The sequence below is a fragment of the Natrix helvetica genome (genome assembly GCF_964273705.1).
Source record: "Natrix helvetica genome assembly, chromosome: Z".
Lineage (NCBI taxonomy): Eukaryota > Metazoa > Chordata > Lepidosauria > Squamata > Natricidae > Natrix > Natrix helvetica.
The window spans coordinates 141,814,723-141,834,514 of NC_138554.1; the positions used below are offsets into that span (position 1 = coordinate 141,814,723).

The 19,792-nt window shown below is 46.6% G+C and overlaps 2 protein-coding genes across 2 annotated transcripts; both read right to left on the reverse strand.

Moving 5' to 3' along the window:
* Positions 1 to 5,063: 5,063 nt before the first annotated feature.
* LOC309381807 (NAD(P)(+)--arginine ADP-ribosyltransferase 2-like) lies at positions 5,064 to 6,857 on the reverse strand (the record flags this gene model as incomplete). Its single annotated transcript, XM_081933090.1, has 3 exons — positions 5,064 to 5,134; positions 5,323 to 5,998; positions 6,807 to 6,857. The coding sequence occupies 3 exons, from the start codon at positions 6,855 to 6,857 to the stop codon at positions 5,064 to 5,066; spliced, it is 798 nt and encodes a 265-aa protein (XP_081789216.1).
* Positions 6,858 to 13,315: 6,458 nt separating this feature from the next.
* On the reverse strand, positions 13,316 to 18,510 carry LOC309381808 (erythroblast NAD(P)(+)--arginine ADP-ribosyltransferase-like; the record flags this gene model as incomplete). The annotated part of the gene is made up of 3 exons (XM_081933091.1): positions 13,316 to 13,323; positions 15,372 to 16,056; positions 18,442 to 18,510. 3 exons carry the CDS (start codon positions 18,508 to 18,510, stop codon positions 13,316 to 13,318), a joined length of 762 nt encoding a protein of 253 aa, XP_081789217.1.
* Positions 18,511 to 19,792: the final 1,282 nt, after the last annotated feature.

Genomic DNA, 19,792 nt, shown 5'->3' on the forward strand with positions numbered 1-19,792 from the left:
AATTCATATTAAATCCTACTTAGTGGTGATAGAAGCGGCAAAATGGCAACATTTTCCCGCTCTTATCACGTCCACAGATAACTGCCCAGCCGCCCTGTTTAGGGTGACCCGCTCCTTACTTAACCAAGGAACTGGGGAAGACCCCTTGCAGGGTAGGGTTGAAGAATTTGTTCAGTATCTGCAGGATAAAATTGCTCAGATCCAGAAAGGCTTGGACTCTGACTGGGTAGATTCGGGCGAGCTGACGGGGATGAATCTTGAGGAGACTATCTGGGATGGGTTTGACCCTGTGACCCCCGAAGGCATGGACAGGATTATGGGGAGACTCAGTGCTGCCACTTGTGTGCTGGACCCGTGTCCCTCTTGGTTAGTTTCGGCTTCCCAGGAGGTGACACGAGGCTGGCTCAAGGTGATTACCAACGCTTCATTGAGAGAGGGGTTCTTTCCCACTGCCTTGAAGGAGGCGGTGGTGAGGCCCCTCCTTAAGAACCCTTCCCTGGACCCAGCTTCTTTAGCCAACTATCGTCCAGTCTCCAACCTTCACTTTGTAGCAAAGGTTGTCGAGAGTATGGTAGCACGTCAGCTTCCCCAGTACCTGGATGAAGCTGTCTACCTGGATCCGTTTCAGTCGGGTTTCAGGCCCGGGTACAGCACAGAGACAGCATTGGTCACGTTGGTCGATGATCTCTGGCAGGCCAGGGACAGGGGCTGCTCCTCTGTCCTGGTCCTATTAGACCTCTCGGCGGCTTTCGATACCATCGACCATGGTATCCTACTGCGATGACCCGGGAGGTTGGGAGTGGGGGGCACCGTTTTACGGTGGTTCTCCTCCTACCTGTCGGATCAGTCGCAGTTTGTGTTGACTGGAGGGCAGAGATCGACCCCCAGGCACGTCACTTGTGGGGTGCCCCAGGGGTCGGTTCTCTCACCCCTCCTGTTCAACATATACATGAAACCGCTGGGCGAGATCATCCGTGATTTTGGGGTACGGTATCATCAATATGCTGATGATACCCAATGTTTCATCTCTACCCCAAACCACCCAAACGATGCCCACAATGTGATGTCCCGATGCCTGGAGGCTGTGCGGATCTGGAAGGGGAGAAACAGGCTCAAGCTCAATCCCTCCAAGACTGAGTGGCTGTGGTTTCCGACATCCCGATTTGTACATCTTGTTCCATTTTTGGTGATAGGGGGAGAAATTTTAGCCCCCTCAGAGGAGGCTCGCAATATGGGAGTCCTCCTAGATTCGCGGCTTAGTTTAGAAGAACACCTGACGGCCGTGACCAGGGGGGCCTTTTACCAGGTTCGCCTGATACGCCAGTTGCGCCTCTTCCTGGATCGGGATGCTCTGTGCACAGTCACTCATGCCCTTGTCCTTTCTCACCTGGACTACTGCAATGCTCTCTACATGAGGCTGCCCTTGAAGAGCACCTGGAGGCTTCAGCTGGTCCAGAATGCGGCCGTGTGGGTTGTCATGGGGGTACCTAGGTGCTCCCATGTCACACCTCTTTTAGACGGCCTGCACTGGTTGCCGGTTGTTTTCCGGGTGCGATTCAAGGTATTAATTATGACCTTTAAAGCACTCCATGGCTTAGGCCCAGGGTACCTGCGAGACCACCAACGGCCACCAGTAGCCTCCCACCGTCCAGTACGATCCCACAGAGTTGGCCTCCTCAGGGTGCCCTCGGCCAGACAGTGTCAGCTGGTGACCCCAGGGGGAGAGCCTTCTCTGTGGGAGCGCCTTCCCTCTGGAATGAGCTACCCCCGGAGCTTCGCATAATCCCTCACCTCCGGTCCTTCTGAAGCGCCTTAAAAAGTTGGCTTTTCCAGCAAGCCGGCCTGGCCTGTTAATGTTAATTTTATCTCATTTTTTAAAATGTTATTGTCCTATTAATTGGGTTTTCTTTTTGGATATGTATCTAATTCTTTTTAACTTTCGTGATGTGTGTTTTTTAATGTTGTACACTGCCCTGAGTCCTTTGGGAGAAGGGTGGCATATAAATCCAATAAAACTCAAACTCAAACTCAAACCCGGGGGAAGGGCCCTGCAGTGAGGGATAGTGTTGTAGCCCAGCAGCAGCTGGCTGAGCTGTTGGTGGACTCTGACAGCGATGACCATTATGGGACTGCTCTGGAGGATGAAGAAGACTCTGGGTGTTTAGAGTCAGAGCAGGGACTAGAGAGGCATGTTGGCCACCAGGTGGCATCTGAGTCAGGGAGCAGTGAGGAGGAACAGAGGGAGGTTGTCCCTGATATGCGTGAGCATAGAGCTGAGAAGAGAAGGGAGCAGCTGTGGAGAAGACAACATAGAAGGAAATAGGGACAGCTGGCTACTGTTGTGGCCCCTCCTAAAGAGTTTATAGGTGGAGCGATGGGAGGGGAATCTTTGCAGGAAACAACAGTCCACTTTACTAGCCATTGAGAAAGCATTCCCTAAGTCTAATCTTGGTTTCTTGAAGATAGTGTTCTAGGCTCCTAGCCAAGGGGTGGCTTTATCTCCTTTAATCTTTCAAGACAAGGCTTTGTTTTCATCCACTCCAGCTGCCAATGAAGCTCCCAAGAATCACCTGTATAAACAACCCATGTGTCAGGCCTGTAGTTCTGTTCCTTTTAGGATCTTTGGCCTGCCACACTTTTTATTAATTTCTTATGCTGTTTCATTAGTGTAGTAGTTGGGAGGGGGGAATAGAAAGGAGTAGGATTGTGGAATGTATTGTTATGGATTTTCTTAGAAGCTCAAGGTTGTCTTTTGTCTCCGCACCTCGACACCTGGCCGGAAGCAGAGGGGTGTACATGCCAGCATGGAAGATGAAGATTGGACCATGTGATGAATTATGGGGTGTGGTAGATGATGAACTTTCAACTGGGTGAACCCACAGGATGTACATTAGAGTTGACATTTCACAGCATAATGCCAACATGTCTGTCTCATTAAATTGGAGTTTTAAGGATAACTTTGCTTTGGACAATGATTTAATTCTGCATGATATTTGGAACACTGACACCATGCTCTTCTCACTATTACTTTCTGTAAACAAGCTGAGGAACCTTGAGATGCAAAATCAAATGATCAAAGAGAAAAAAGAATAGACAATATTTCCAAGCTTTCCAAGCCTCCAGCCTCCAAGTGGCAGTGTTACTTCCTTTCCCTCTGTTATTACAGCCCTCTTTGTATTCCTTTTATCTTCTTTATATTCCAGGCTTAAAGAAAACAAAATTCTTAAATGGAGCAAAAGGACAAAAACCTTCCAGTCCAGCATTATAAAAATAAGGAAAAAGATTTTAATCCATAGGTATAAAAAAAAGAAATATAAAAAGCAATAGAAGAAAAACTAATCCGTTCAATTTGAAGAATAGGAAACATTTGCAAAAGTTCCATCCATAAAAGAAAAAAAAAGGATAACATACTGTCTAATGTAGCTTAATTTCGCCGCTTGTTCTCTTCTGTTTTCAAATTTAATTTAGCTTTAATTTTTTGGGGGGGTTAGTCTCTTTTATAATAATAAGATTTCCTCACCAGATGGGCACACTTTCTCTTTCCGTTTTCCTCCCGTTCCGGAACTGTCCCAACTTCAGCAGCTTCAATGGCTGAGCTTCTGTCACCAGCAAAAAGATATTCTCCTGGATCAATCAGGGACTTTGCGGTGTCCCTGAGATCAGCAGGACATAATCTTCCCTATCACCATCTCTTCAGGACGGTTTAGGTCCAAAAGGACCGTCCAGCGGCAAAAGTATTGACTGCAATCTTGGGGCTCCAAGATGTCGTTGCGACATCAGCTCCTCCTCCTCAGATTTCCTGCCTATTCTTAAGGGGATTATCTTTTCTTCTCTTTTGGGAGATCATCCTTGGGGAAATATTTTATTCTGGGCAGTGAATTCCCATTACACTATTTTTCCCTTTGAGTCAGAGACACTGTCAGGCTTAGAAGTCATATTTTACATTGGTCCTCAAGGCTGCCACATATTCTATTGTGGGAAATTGGGAGCGGGGGTTGTATGGAGCATGGGAGGTATGCAGTCAAAATAACATTCTTTCTACCTGAGTCAAGGTCAACATGCTCTGCACCTGGAGTGGCGTGTGTCATGCCTGAAAGCCATATTTTCTTTTTGGATTTCAGGCCTGCCACACTTTCTATTTGGGAAAATGGGAGGGGATGTTGTATGGAGTTGGGTGATATGTAGCCATAATACCATTCTTCTTAGAAAGCCAAGGTAATCCTTTGTTTCTGCACCTGGCCTGAACTCAATGGGTGAAATCTGTTCTTTGTGGCAGTGGAAGATTGGAACATGTGATGAACTTGTGGGTGTTGGGGCAGGATCTTGAACTTTTGACTGGTGGGAAAACCTGGAAGCTTTCAGATTTGGGTTTTCCCAGATGTGCCAATATAACTTCTCTAATAAAATGGAACTTTGAGGAAACTAAAGCCTCGGGATCTTCTTTCACTGAGGGTGTTGCTTGGAACCCTGACAGCTATTTCCCTCAGTGGGCCTAAACTAGCCTTTTCATCAAACAAACAATAGGGCCGCCTTCCAAACTCCCTGGTTAAAGTTGCAAAGCATCCAGAAAGAAGCAAAGCTGGGTGGAATAGGAAAGACACAACCTACAGCAGGAGGGGGTCTTTGTGTGTGTGTATGTGTGTGTGTGTCTTTTATCCCATGTAACAAAACAAAGCTGTCATTGCACACCAAAGACTTTTATTGATTTCTTGATTTCTAATCACATATACCCAATCCTTGATCTCTGAACCCTAGAGAAAGACTGAACCCTCCCTGAATAAATTGCTTTTTTCAGTTGCCTGAAATTATTGCTCTTCATCTTGTTAGGAGGGCAAAAAAATCTACTTTGGAAAAGTATTTTGCATGTTGCACTTGGTCTCCTTCCTAGGGATGCTTTCTTCCAAGACAGCCAGGTTGTCAGAGGCTTCCTAGGATGGTTCAGGTCAGATGGAGACCAGCCTTCCTAGAGGAGTTTAGCGACCTGCAGCTGTGGAGACAAAAACGGGATGAGGGACAGCAAGGTTAATGTGGCACCAAGTGAAATATTGATTCCTATGATTTATTCATTCATTCTCTATTTTTATCCTTTGCCGAGGTGCCTTGTCCACGACCAGCATGCTTTTGTTCAATATCACTAAAAAAGAAAATTGAGAAAACCAAGAAAAACCCAGCATAAAGAGCAACTACGATCCGAAAGATTGAGCATCTCCAGAGGCATTTGGTCCATTAGCAACTGTGTTGGTCCTCCAGTCGCCCTAGATACAGCCAAGCTGTTACCTGGCTCCTTTGAACCTCGAGTTCTCCACTCTTCCAGCCTCTTACCTTTCAGGAGTTCACAGTTGAACCGGCTGGAAACACCTTGGGACTCCAATCTGATGTTGCCCCCCTTTCGACTCTTCACGATGAAGACCTCGTAGGGTGGGATGAGAACTTCCATTTCGGACGGGTAGTATGAGAAGTCGTAAATGGGCACTCCGTAACAGGTCTTGATGGAGAAGAGGGTGCCCTTGCCAAATGTTTGAGCTTTCTCTTTTACCAAAGATGAGGAAGAAAACTGTCCGAAGCGGACAAACTGTTTGATGTGGACAGTGAAATGGATGTCTTTTATCCCGCGGAAGACTTCATAGCATTTGTTCTGGATCTTCTTGGCCTGAAGAGCTTTGGTTAGGAGGAGGTGGAAGTCCTTGAAGGCATATTGTTTGTACGAGCTTTGGGATGTCCCAGCTTCTCTTGCAGCGTTATTGAAATCACGGTACAGGTTGCTGTTGATTGTATAAGCCACAATTGCAGTGCCATAGATCGGGTTGAACTTGCTGACAGTTTGGCTAAGTTTGGCCCAGTGACTTCTGGCTCTTTTCCAAATTGCCATATATTTTTTTGGTATGGGAATATATCCCGGCTTCAGGAGCTTGCTCTCTCTCATGGGGTTGCAGCCAATGTACCGGTCATCCACAGAATTCTTGGACATGTCGAGGGGAATCTTTTGGAGACACAACACCTGTCCGAGAAAAGAGAAAGTGTGGAAGGACATGAAGGAGAGAAAAGAGCACAAGGTCTTGATGTTCATCAAAGTGCTGTTTTTTGTGAGAAATGTACAGAGCTGTACAGTGGAGAAACAAAACAACCACTTCACAAACGCATGGCATAACATAGGAGAACAAACCCATCAGGACACGATTGAGCAGTCCATCTGCATTTGAACAACAAAGGTTACTCTTTTGAGGACACGAAAGTCTACATTCTGGACAGAGAGGACCCCTGGTTCAAAGGACGGGTCGAAAAGGCCATCTACGTTAAGATTGAACAGCTCTCTCTCAACAGAGTGGGAGAGATACAACACCTCCTATCTTCTGTTTACAATATGGTCCTTTCAACATTCCAAGAAGTCTCCACATCTGTTTTCAAGACTCAGGTGACCTCAAAGTGGCTTCACTCTCTAAAAGAATGCAAATGATCAGATGATTGCAAGGATTATAAATCCTTCCATCCTCCACCATTCAATCAGAACGGAAGAAGCTTCTTGGATGAGAAGCGACATGTATTCAAGGAAAAACAAGGCCCAGTTGCCTTTTGAAAAAGCACTTTTGGGCCAATGGCGAAAAGGGAGAAGGGCTCTAGGTGGGTGACCTTGTGGCCTCCATGGCTCTGGAGGGAGCCAATCCCTGGCCTTGGCCTAGTCTCTCCTTTTTGAGAAACAACCAAGATTTTAACAGCAGGAAGCAACTTTTTTGCAAAGCGGGGAGGTGGGGGATTGTGGCCTGTCTGTCCGGTAACCCCTCCCCATTTAAAAAGTTGGGCACTTCTACCTGCAAAGGTCCTATGAAGAATCCGATCAGGCACAATGCCAGGGTCTTCATGGTGACTCCTGAGAAAAGAAAAGCAAGAAGAAACCACAGTTGGGTGTAAATGATTTTAATAAAACATGGATCGATTTAAGTCCAACCAATAAAGGATAATCTTTGTAGCTCAGGGTTGAAATGAGGGTTCCTTGGTGCTCTCTGAGTTTGATAGTTTTCTTGCAGATGTTTCATTTCCAAACTAGAGATCATCATCAGCGTTAGATGCAGGGGAAGGTCCTCCTCCTCCTCCTCCTCCTCCACCTTCTACCTTCTAGCACTGATGATGTTCCCTAGTTGGGTCATGAAACATCTGCAAGAAAGTAACTTAGCTCATATTGCACTGAGGACCCCCTCCCCCTCTTCTTCTTCTTCTTCTTCTTCTTCTTCTTCTTCTTCTTCTTCTTCTTCTTCTTCTTCTTCTTCTTCTTCTCCTCCTCCTCCTCCTCCTCCTCCTCCTCCTCCTCCTCCTCCTCCTCCTCTTCCTCCTCCTCCTCCTTCTACCTTCTAGCACTGATAATGTTCTCTAGTTGGGTCATGAAACATCTGCAAGAAAGTAACTTAGCTCATATTGCACTGAGGACCCCCTCCCCTTCTTCTTCTTCTTCTTCTTCTTCTTCTTCTTCTTCTTCTTCTTCTTCTTCTTCTTCTTCTTCTTCTTCTTCTTCTTCTTCTTCTTCCTCCTCCTCCTCCTCCTCCTCCTCCTCCTCCTCCTCCTCCTCCTCCTCCTCCTCCTCCTCCTTCTCCACAAACCCCCTCCTTTCTTGCCTCCCTAGTTATAAAATTATAAGGAAAAACCAGCAGGGGTTTGTTAAAAAGAGATCATGCCAAACCAAACTTATTTCACATTTTGACAAAGAGACTAAATTAATGGACCAGTGAAATGCTACGGACGTCGTATGCCTAGATTTCAGCAAGGCATTCGACAAAGTGGACCACAATCTACTTCTTGGTAAGCTGGAAAAATGTCAGCTAGACAGAATCTTTTCAAGAAGAGACTGGACAACCCTTTGTTCAGAATGGAATAGGATCTCCTGCTTTTGCAGAGGGTTGGACTAGAAGACCTCCAAGCTCCCTTCCAACTATACTGTAATTCTTTCATTCTGTTCCCCTCCATGAGGCACACGAGCCATGGAGTCAACTTGCCTCTTGTGCTAAAGACCATCTTCTCTTCGTTTTTGAGACAATGACTTCTTCACACTAGTTTTCAGACAAATCTCCCCTTTTATTTTATTTGCACAGCACTCAACAATCAAGCTATTATCACTAAGACATGCTCCCAATACTAAAATTGGGAGTATGTCATTCCCCCCACACCCCCTGTTTTCTTCCTGGGGATGTCTAAGGAAGCTCGTGCAATTATTCCTGCATCCTGGTATTTAGTAACTGATTAATAAAGTGAATGAATATGGCACAGAGATAAATATTGATACATTGGAGGAGTTTAATGAGGTCTCGAATTCTTGCAAATATTAGCTCAGGGGAGTGCCAAACAGGTGTGCAAAATAAGGCAGAAAAATAAAAAAGAGAATATTCACGTCAGAATACTTGGGGGGGGGGGGCACAGGTTTGTACATCGGGTCCATGAGGCTACCCCACAAGTACAGGGTTCCACTGTTCCCCACTTGCAAATCTTGTCATTGTTAAGTCTGCAAAAAATTTGTAAAAAAATTAAGAGAAGAAGCTTTGAAGCTGAGGGTTGAACCGCGGGGTCCTTGCTGCTCTCTGAGCTGGGGGAGTGTTTCTTGCAGATGTTTCCTGACCCAACTAAGGAACATCATCAGTGCGAGAAGGAGTTTACAATAGTACCTTGGGGGAGGTCTAGTCTAACTCTCTGCTCCAGCAGGAGGCCCTTACAGAATCATAGAATGACAGAGCTGGAAGGAACCTCAGAGGTCTTCTAGTCTAACCCCCTGCTTGAGCAGGGGATGCTTATAGAATGATAGAATCATAGAATTGGAAGGGACCTCAGAGACCTTCTACACAATACAATAGCAGAGTTGGAAGGGACCTTGGAGGCCTTCTAGTCCAACCCCCTGCCTAGGCAGGAAACCCTATACCATTTCAGACAGATGGCTATCCAACATCTTCTTAAAGACTTCCAGTGTTGGGGCATTCACAACTTCTGGAGGCAACTTCTGTTCCACTGATGAATTGTTCTGACTGTCAGGAAATTTCTCCTCAGTTCTAAGTTGCTTCTCTCCTTGATTAGTTTCCACTAATTAGTTTCTAGTCCTACTCCTGCTCAGGCAGGAGACCCTACCCCATTTCAGACAAGTGGCTGTCCAGTCTCTTCTTGAAAGCTCCCAGTGATGGAGCACCCACAACCTCTGGTGGCAAATTGTTCCACTGGTCAGTCGTTCTCATTTCTCCTTAATTCCAGGTTGCTTCTCTCCTTGATTAGTTCCCATCCGTTGCTTCTTGTCCTGACTCCTGGAGCAGCCTGGGTGAACCCTAAATACCAATCAATGTTCTTATTGCTTCCCTTCCATTTTGAAATTTTCATTCCCACCTCAAGGAAAGGGAAGGGGGCCCCTTCCCCAATTTTATGTCTAAATTTCTACAGCATCCAACTCATCTCTGGGTCATTTGAAACGGCATAATAAAGCAAGAGAAAACACCCGAATCGAAGCATAGATCAAAAAACAGATTTGAAACTGGTATTTCTTTGTGCATTTCCCCCGCCCCACCCAGGTCTTCAACTTACGAGGTGATGGGGATCTCGAGGTGAATGTTATGTGACTCCCTTGCGCTCTGCAGGATTGTGGTCACCTCGGGCGAAGTGGCTGCTAAGAGGTGTTTTGGTGGCCCCTCCCTGGCTGAGTGGCTGCCAATGGTTGAGGAGGGACCTGGGTGATGCCATTGGGGCAGAATGGGCACCATCCAAGGAGAAAGGTGATGTGCGGGGGGGGGGCACGAGGAGGGAGGAACAAGTGAGTAATTCTGGTGTCTCATCCCTGCAATTCCGGTGGGAAACTCTGGTCTGGGGGAGGAAGGAATCCCCCCCTTTCAAACCAAGCAGGAAGAAAAATTAATAGAATGGATTATGGAATATAAAATATGGAAAAGGAAAAGAAATGATAAAATAGAATAGAATAGAATAGAAAAAATAGGCAATATTCGGGGAGAGGGGGCGGTCTATAAATCAAATAAACTTGAAACTTGATTATGCAGTATGGAAGGAAAAGGAAAAGAGAAAAGAGAATAGAATAGAACAGAACAGAAGAGAACAGAACAGAACAGAATAGAACAAGAAATAGGGAATAGGGAATAGGAATTTTATAGGGAATGGAACAGAACAGAGCATAGCAGAATGGAATACTGTGCTTCCCTGAAAATAAGCCCTAGCTTGATTTTCTGCGTGCTCCAAATATAAGCCCTAACCTCACAATAAACCCCAGTTAAGAGCATCGGCCTTGTGGTGAGAGGGGTGGGTGTGGCCAGTACAGGAAGCAGTGAGCGTGCGGAAGTCACAGTGTGGTACCACCCCTGCCCTGCCACCTTCCTTACCTGATTCATTAGGTCAGGGGTGTCAAACTCACGCCCCGCAGGCCGGATGCATCACATGCTGGCCATGCCCCCCCACCTGGTTTAGCAAAAGGGGGGAAGCTCCGATATGTCACGTGACTCCACCGTGATAATGCGAGTTTGACACCCCGGCGTTAGGTGGTAGCGCTGTACAATCTCATCAAAACGAGATTGCCAACAGAGAAGAAGGAGAAGCAGGAGAAGGAGGAGAGGAAAAGGACAAGGAAAAAGAGAAGGAAAAAAAGTGAGGCCAAGAAAGAAGAGGAGGAGAAATACTGTAGTATTAGCAACCAGGTTTTCTATTTGTAAATTAAAAGCATTTAATTGCACCAGGCTGCTTTGGCTGAAGGTTCCTTCCCGTTGGTGGCTTGGGAGGAACCGAGAGCCAGATGAGGTCATGGCTGCCTGAAATGTGCTTGCAGTGGTTGTTGGACATGGAATGGGCAGCCCCATGCCTCTGCCTCAACCTGCAGTGGTCCCAGTTGCTGCAAACAAATGGTGAGTGTGCCAAAAGTGGGACTCACCCGTGTCCCTTGCACTGCGGAAGGCAACGAAATGTAGACAACAGCCACTGTCCCTTTGGGAAAGAGCCAGGAGGTGCTTCTAGAGCAGGTCAAGCGGGTGTTATACAGATGACCTCCTGGCTACTTTTAGAAGGGAGACGGCATAGCTGCTATTGCCTGTGCTGGGGTTTCTATCAGTTCGCACCAGTTCGGGCGAACCAGTAGTGGTAGTTTGGCCTGGGTCGCAGAACCAGCAGCGACTCAGGCTGGCCACGCCCGCAAACTGATTCCCCGGTCTTCACTGTTGTGGCCAGCATGTTTTTTGTTAGCTTTTCATGGTGTTCACGCATGCACAGAACAATTTACAATGAACTGTGCATGTGCAGGCAACGTTCATCTGGCATGCATGCACGAGAAGAAAAGCGATACCAACGCCAGTAGCAACCCACCCTTGGTTTGCATAGCAGAGATTGCAGGGTTTATTAGAGAGGGGGAGGGAGGGGGAGAGAGAGAGACTTTGAGGAATTTTGTCCAGGGTGACGGACTATCTCGATCATCCTCACGTTGACCAAGGATGTTCGTTGTTGTGTGTTGTATACCAACTCTCTGCCTGACTAGATGTTGTGTGTTGTATACCAACTCTCTGCCTGACTAGAGGCGAGGCAAGGCATGGGGTGGGGTGGAGTTTTTTCCCCCTTTTGTTCTCTCACGCTCTCTCTCTCTCACCCACACACATACACACACTCGGCCACACATCCACAGGCGCACACACCTTACTTCCCTGGGTGTAGGATATCAAAATTTGGATGTACTTACCATATTTTTTGACTATAAGATGCACTGGAGTATAAGATGCACCAGGATTTTGAACATTTAAAAAACATTTTTTTAAAGCCTTACCCCTCCCCAACCCCCAGGAACACTCTGCAGGCCTCCCAAACATTCTGCGCATCCATTTTGGCGAAACATGGGATGCACAGGGTGGGGTTTCCAGAGGCCAAAAATGCTGCATTCAGTGTATAAGACGCACCCATATGTCCACCCTCTTTTTGGAGTGGGTGGGAAAGGTACGTCTTATACTCCGGAAAATATGGTATCTCCTTTCCCAGCAGTTCTTGAGCGCAACACTCAAAAATCCCTTTACTACCTTTTCTCCAAAGGGGCAGCCCACCCACAGGCCAAAGGGGTTTGTCGCCAGCAAAGTGAAGGCTTACCCAGACCAGGTGCATTGGACAGGTTCGCTTTGTAATCCTTCTGTGGTTGCCAAAATATCGAAAGAATCAGTTGATGTCCATCCTTTCTTCCAAAAAGAAAGTGGTGAACAAAAATCAAGAGAGAAGCCGCTTGTGGAAAGGAGGTTCCATTTATTTCCCGATAACAGCAACAAGGGTGTTCTTGGTGGCTGCTAACAAATTGGTTTTGCTGATGAGTGAGTTTTTATGTTTCTCAGTTCTTTGTTATCGATGTATGAATATGTGTTCTTTCGCCTGGCGATTGCTTTGTTATGCAGCATTTTTGAAATGGGAGTCTGGTTTAATGATGGGCAAAATTGTATATTTGGAATGAAACAGAATTTCCCTAAAGTACGCCCATGGGCTCTCTCGGGGGAGGAAAGATGGCTGCTTATTCTTAAGGGGAGTATCTTTTCTTCTCTTTAGGGAAATCATCCTTGGGGAAATATTTTATTCTGGGCAGTGGGTTGCCTTTACACTATTTTTCCCCAGAGCCATTTCATTCAGTGGCCCAAACTAGCCTTTTCATCAATGAACCAATAGGGCCACCTTCCGGATCCCTCTGTTAAAGCTGCAAAGTGTCCAGAAAGAAACAAAGCTGGGTGGGAGAGGAGAAAATACAACCTATAGCAAGAGGGTATGTGTGTCTCTTTTATCCCATGTAAAAAAATAAAACTTTCATTACACACCAAAGACTTTTATTGCTTGATTTCTAGATTTCAGATACAATCAACCCATATCACATATACCCAAACCTTGATCTTTGTATCATAGAGAAAGATTGCACCCTCCCCGAATAAATGTGTTTTTTCAGTTGCCTGAAATTCTTGCTGTTCATCATGCCAGGGGCTTGGGAGTATGTTACTCCCCCTCCCCATTTTCTTCCTGGGAACCTCTAAGGAAGCTCCCGCAATTATTCCTGCATCCTGGTATTTAGCAACTAATTAATAAAGCGAATGAAAATTGCATGGTTATAATTAGTGCTACATCCTAAAAATTAAAAGATATACGAGTGGCATGCACCTAGAGAAAGGCTTCATCCTCCTTGAATAATTTTTGAGTAGCCTGAAATTCTTGCTTTCCTTCAGGAGGGTAAAAAAAGGAATTTTCAAAGGAATCTTGCATGTTGCACCTGGTATCCTTCCTCGTGACACTCTTTTTCCAAATGGCCAAGTTGTTAGAGACCCCAAAGAAGGAAAGGTTTCCCCATGGGAGTTTAGTGAACTGTGGAAACAAAAAAGGGTGTGGGGGCAGAGAGGTTAACGTGGCAGCAAGTGAAATATTTATTCATATTCTTTTCTATCTTTTGCCAAGATGCCTCATCTGTGAATGGAAAATTGTATGTGTGTGAGAGAGAGTGGAAGGGGAGGGGAGAGGCAGAGACACAGATAGACAGAGAGAATGATGGAGAGGAAAGGAGAGGGGGGAGGGAGAGGAAGAGATGGAGGAAGACAAAGAGAGTGAGGGGAAGGAGGAAGGGAGGGAGAGAGGAAAGGATAGAGGAGGAAGAGAGGGAGGGAGATCAAGGGGAAGAGAGAGGGGGAGGGAGGGAGGGACAGAGGGACATAAAGAGGGAGAGCAAGAGGTAGAGATGAGAGAGAGACAGAGAGGGAGGAAGAGGCAGAGGGATGGAGGGATAAAGAGAGATGGAAAGAGAGAAGACCCAAGACAAGATGAGGGAGTTCTTTGCAGGCTATTGCAAAGGATGGTGAGACCTTTTTTTGAAATCAGCATCCAGGGAACTGGCTGTCTGGAAAGTCGATTTAAAAAACCTAAGCAGGAGAGAAGCATCAGGAAATCTGAGGAGTGGACGCTGGACAAGGAAATCCACAAACCCCTGGAAGAAGAGGAAGCAACATGCTTCTTCTGGATTTGGGATCCGCAGGGTACAGGTAGCCCTTCCAACTGGCCCAGAATAACCTGAAGAAACCAAAGCAGCTCTAGGAGTCATTGAATCATAAACTCCTAGTACTGGTTACAAATGGTTGTCCAATCTCATCTTGAAGGCCTCCTGTGATGGAGCACCACAACTTCTGGAGGCAAGTAGTTCCATTGATAAATTGTCTTCACTCTCAGGAACTTTCTACTTAGTTCTAGGTTGCTTCTCTCCTTGATGAGTTTCCATCTGTTGCTTCTTGTCCTACCCTCAGGTGCTTTGGAGAATAGGTTGTTTCCCCCCCTATTCTTTTCGGTAACTGCTCAAATATTGGAAGGCTGTTATCAAGTCACCCCAAGACCTTTTTTTCAATAAATTGGACATACCCAGTTCCTGCAGCTGTCCTTCATGTGCTTTAGCCTCCGTTCTTATGTCCTGCTCCTTCTTTCCCCCCTCTGGGATAAAATGTCCCCATCACCTGCTGAAGACTCTGCGATCTCTACTTCTCTACTACACTCTCCAGTTTCTAGAGGGAACGGGACGTTCTGGTTTTTCTTTGAAGATGTTTCATTTCTCCTCCAAGAAGCTTCTTCAGTTCTGCCTGGAATGGAAGGATTGATGCTCCTTGCAGACATCTGGTCATTTGTATTCTTTTAAGGAGTTATTGAGGCCACCTGGAGGCCACCTGTCTGTGTTCTCGGGGTCACCTGAGTGGTGCAAATGGCTGTGGAGTCTTCTTGGAACTGTTGAAAGGACTGTATTGTAGATTGGAGTTAGATGGTGTTGTATTCCTCCTCCTCTGTCGAGGGGGAGAGGGCTGCCATCGATGACCTCTTTGACCCCCTTTCAAACCAGCGGTCTTCTCTCCATTTGAAGACAGCAAAGTTCAGATTTTGGACAGAGAAGACGGCTGGTTTGAAAGAGTCCAGCTGTCTACAAGGAGGACCAATCCTTCCATTCCCCACCATCCAGTCAGAGCTGAAGAGGCTTCTTGGATGAGAAGCAAAACCTCTTCAAAAGGAAAAAAAAAACAAGAGAGTCCACTTGCCTCTTGAAAAAAGGCACTTTTGGGAAATGCGTTGGAAGTGTTGTTTTGTTTTCCCCTAAAAGGACTTCCTTGGCCCTTCCTTTGATCATGTTTTGCTTCTCATTCAAGAGAACTGAAAAAAAGTCATGGATGAGAAGTGAAACATTTTCAAAGAAAAGACCAAGGTGATCCAATTGCCTTTCAGGGGGGAAAAGAACACCATTGGGCAACAATGACCTGGGTGATTGAGCATCTCCATAGGCATTTGGTCCACCGAGGACTGTTTTGGTTCTCCAAGAGCCCTAGATAAAGCCGAGCCACTCCCTGGGTCCTCTAAACCCCAGGTTCTCCATTCTTCCAGTTTCTTACCTTTCAGGACTTCACAGTTGAAACGGTTGAAAACGCCTTTGGACTCCAGCCTGATGAAGACCCCCTTTGGGGTTTTCTTGTGGCTGATCACTCTGAACGTCTCATAAGGTGGGATGACGATTTCCATTTGGTACGGGCGCAATGAGAACTGAGAGATGGGCACACCGTAACAGGTTTTGATGGAGAAGAAGGTGTCCTCGCCAAACCCTTGGGACACTTTTTTGGTCATGGATGAGGAAGCAAACTGTCCAAAGCGAACCACCTTGTCGGAGACGGTGAAACGGAGGCCTTTAATCCCACGGAAAACTTCGTAACAACTGGGCACTGTCTTCTTGGCCTGAAGAGCCCTATTCAGGAGTAAGAAGTAGTCCTTGAAGGGAAACTGAAGGTAAGACTGTTTGGATTTCCCAGCTTTGCGTACAGCAGTGTTGAAATCACGGTACAGGTGGTCTCCGATGGTGTAGGCCATAATTGCAGTGGCATACATCGGATTGAAGTTGCCGACACTGTAGCCAAGTTTCGCCACATGCGAGATGGCCGTTTTCCAGGTTGTAATGTATTTTTTCGGCAGGGGAATATATCCCGGTTTCTTCATTTTGAGCTCTCTCAAGGGGATACAGCCCTTATACGGGTCATCCAGAGAATTCTTGGCCATGTCGAGGGCAATCTTTTGGAGACAAAACACCTGTCCAAAAAGAGAGAAAATGTGGAAGGACATGAGGGAGAGAAAAGAGCCCAAGGTCTCGATGGGATTGACCATTGGCCCTGTCCATTAAAATGCCTCTTTTTGTGAGAAATATTGGTCCTGAACGTACAGCAGAGAAGCAGTGTGATGTATGCACTACAATGTAGTGAAACATGTACAGAACTGTACAGTGGAGAAAGAAAACAACCACTTCACAAATGAATGGCACATCATAGCACAGTGATGGCTAACATTTTTTGGCACCTGTGCCAAAAGCGGGGACGGTGCAGGGGCATATGTGCAGGTAATCAGTACCCCCTGCTTTTGGCATGGTTTTTTTTGCCTTCCCCAGGCTCCAGAGGCTTTCTAGGAGCCTGGGGAGGGCGAAAACAGCCCCCCAACCTTCCCCAGAGGCCCTTCTGGAGGCTTCAGGAGCTTCCCTGAAGCCTCCGGAGGGCAAAAAATGGACCTACAGGGAACCCAGAAGTTTGGGAATGATGACTTCTGGTTTGTCCATATGGCCAATTTTCGACCTCCGAAGCCTTCAGGAGGCTTCCCTGAAAGCTCCGGAGGGCAAAAACCAGCCCTACGAGCAAATCGGAAGTCCTCCGGAGGGCAAAAAATGGCCTCAAAAGAAGAGCGAAGTCAGCTGACCAGCACATGCATGTGCACTGGAGCTGACAGGGCAATGCCTCACATGCCCTAACAAATGGCTTCTCGTGCCACCTGTGGCACATGTGCCATAGGTTCACCATCACGGACATAGGAGAATAAAGCAAACAGGACAAGATTCAACAGTCCATCTGCATTTGAAAGTCCCCAAAAGACTCCATACCCATTTGCACTACTCAGGTGTGCCTGAAGGGACAGATAAACCCTCAAGTGGCCTAGGCGACTCTCACAAAGAGCTCTAATGACCAGAGGATTGAAAGGAATATCAATCCTTCCATTCTCCACCATTCAGACACAATTGAAGAAGCTTCTTAGATGAGAACCGAGACCTGTTCAAGAAAAAACAAAACCCAGCTGCCTTTTGAAAAAACACCTTTGGGACAATGACAAAAAGGTGATGGGCCTCGGAATGGTTTGCCTGGGTTAGCTTCCCTTTGTTTTGTTTTGTTTTTTGTTTCGTGCGTAGCGGAATTTGATGTTGATCTGGAAAGAAAATCCATCTGGCAAGCTATGCTCTGCTTAAAGTGCCAAGAGAGGAAAGGAAAAAACCGAAATAATAGAATAATAGTTGGAAGGGATCTTGTAGATTATCTAGTCCAACCCTCCATCCAAGCAGGAGACCCTACACCATTTCTGACCGAGGGCAGTCCAGTCTCTTCTGTAAAGCCTCCAGTGATGAAGCTCCCACAACTTCTGAAGGCAAACTTCTCTTCGATGGGTCGATCGTTCACACTGTCTGAAAATTTCTCCTTATTTCTAGGTTGAATCTCTCCCTGATCAATTTCCACCCATTCTCCGAGGCACCCAAAAGCAAGGGGGAGGGTGAGAAGGGGAAGGGGAGGTCACCCCTTCGGTCTGAAATAGCACAATCAGATTAGAAAGAGGGTAAAGAAAGGATCATGGGCGGGGGCAAGATTTGGGGGAATGCCCAATGATCACATGCGGAGCTATCTTGAAATGGACAAAGCCCCAAATTGCATACATAAATTCAGGGCAAGAAGCATCACAGCTGCCCTGGTGGGGAGGAGAAGGAAGGGAGAAGGCCCCAAAGTGGGTGACATTGTGCCCTCCGTGGCCCTGAAGTGATCCCATCCCTGGCTTCAGCCTAGTTTAGATGGCCTCACGATGACCCATGCAGGAGACTTTCTTCTTCACCATCACTCCCAACCAAGGTCTTTGTCTACTGTCACCTTGTGCTCGCTCGTGTGCTTTGTTACCATGCGGTGAAAAAGTGCCATTAACTGTCGGGTGTGTGTGGAGTGGATGGGACGGGGAATGCTTGGGGGAAAGCAAAACTAGCTGTAGTATCTTCCCAAAGTGCTGCTTCAATGTTGTTCGGCTGGGAGAAGAAAGGGTGAAGAATGAAGCTGCCTACCAACCTATGCTTGAAATGACTGGTCTCAACACCTCTTGCGGAAACCTCATTCGTCACCGGGGGAGGCAGTTAGGGAGGGAAAATTGGCGATTTGTCCGTGTGATTCTCAGTTCTGGCTTTGCACTACTGCGACTAACTTCAAATAAAACTACACATTTCTCAGCAAATAGAACCAAGGATGGTTTCTACTTAGAAGTGTTTGGGAGGTCTGAAAAACCTAACAGCAGGGCATGACTATTTTGTTGAATGAGGAGGGAGGACACCCTCCTTCCTCTCCAGCAACCCCTCCCCATTTAAAGAGGTGGAAACCTTTGCTGCCGAAGCTGCTCTGTTTATACCTGCAAAGGTCCGGTGAAGAGTCCGACCAGGCACAACACCAGGACCCTCTGGATGGTTGGCGTTTTCATGGCGGCTCCTGAGAAAAGAAAAGCAAGAAGGAACCACAGTGGCATGTCAACTCCACCCACGATCTTTACACAACGTCGGTCAATTTCAGTCCCACCAATAAAGGAGAACCTTTGGAGCTCAGGATTGAAATGAGGGGTCCTTGGTGCTCTCTGAGCTGGGTGGTCTTCTTATCTCAGACACAACTAGGGAACAGCATCAGTGCTAGAAGGGAGTGGGGTACAGGAGGAGGAACAAATGGAAAAGGAGGAGGAGGACTGCGGGGTACTTGGTGCTCTCTGAGCTGGGTGGTTTTCTTGCAGATGTTTCATTATCCTCCTCCTCCTCCCCCAGCCTCCTCCTCTTCCTCCTCTTCACAACCCTGGTCTCTTCTAGCACTGATACTGTTCCCTAGTTGGGTCGTTAAGCATTTGCAAGAAAACCACCCAGCTCAGAGAACACTAAGGACCCTGCAGTCCTCCTCCTCCCCTCCTCCTCCTCTCTGCAAACACCACTCTCATCTAGTACTGATAAGGTTCCCTCATCCCTTAGATGAAACTGGTCCATGCAATTCAGAGAAACGTTAAAAAAAAAATGCTTTCCTTCCCGAAAGAAGGAATGACAAGATTTGCAAGCGGAAACACTGTGAAACCTTCAATCCTGCATTTGTGGGATAACCTCATGGGCCTGATGTATCCATTTGTGCCCCCCCCCCAAGTAGAGTGACGTGAATATTCACTGTTTATTTTTCTCTCTTATTTGGCTTCCTGGTGGGCACTCCCTTGTGCTAACATTTGGAAAAGCTTGAGAGGTCATTAAATTCCCATCGTACCTTATAACATATCAATGATTATATATGTGCCATTTCAATCTGCTTTATTAATTATCTACTAAGTACCAGGATATTGGAATAATCACTGATCAGCTTCCTTAAATGTTCCCAGGAAGAAAAGAGGCAGGGGGGAAGTAAGTGATAAACCCAATTCTAGTTCCTGCGAATGACGGCTAATGATAAGAGCTTCACTGGTGTTACTGTGGAAATAAAGGAAAATGAGAATCCATCTGAAAAGTCGTTGAGGCAGTTATTCTCTCAACAATGAGGAGAAGATGGCGTTCAGCACAGGAGGTGCAGCTTCTCTTCCATGGCTCACTTCCCTCTGAAGGCGTCCCATGCAAAGGAGCAGAATTACAGAACACCTGAGTTGGAAAGGACCTTGGAGGTCTTCTAGTCCAACCCCCTGCTGAAGCAGGAGACCCCATACCATACTGGACAAAGAGTTGTCCAATCTCTTATTAAAAACCTCC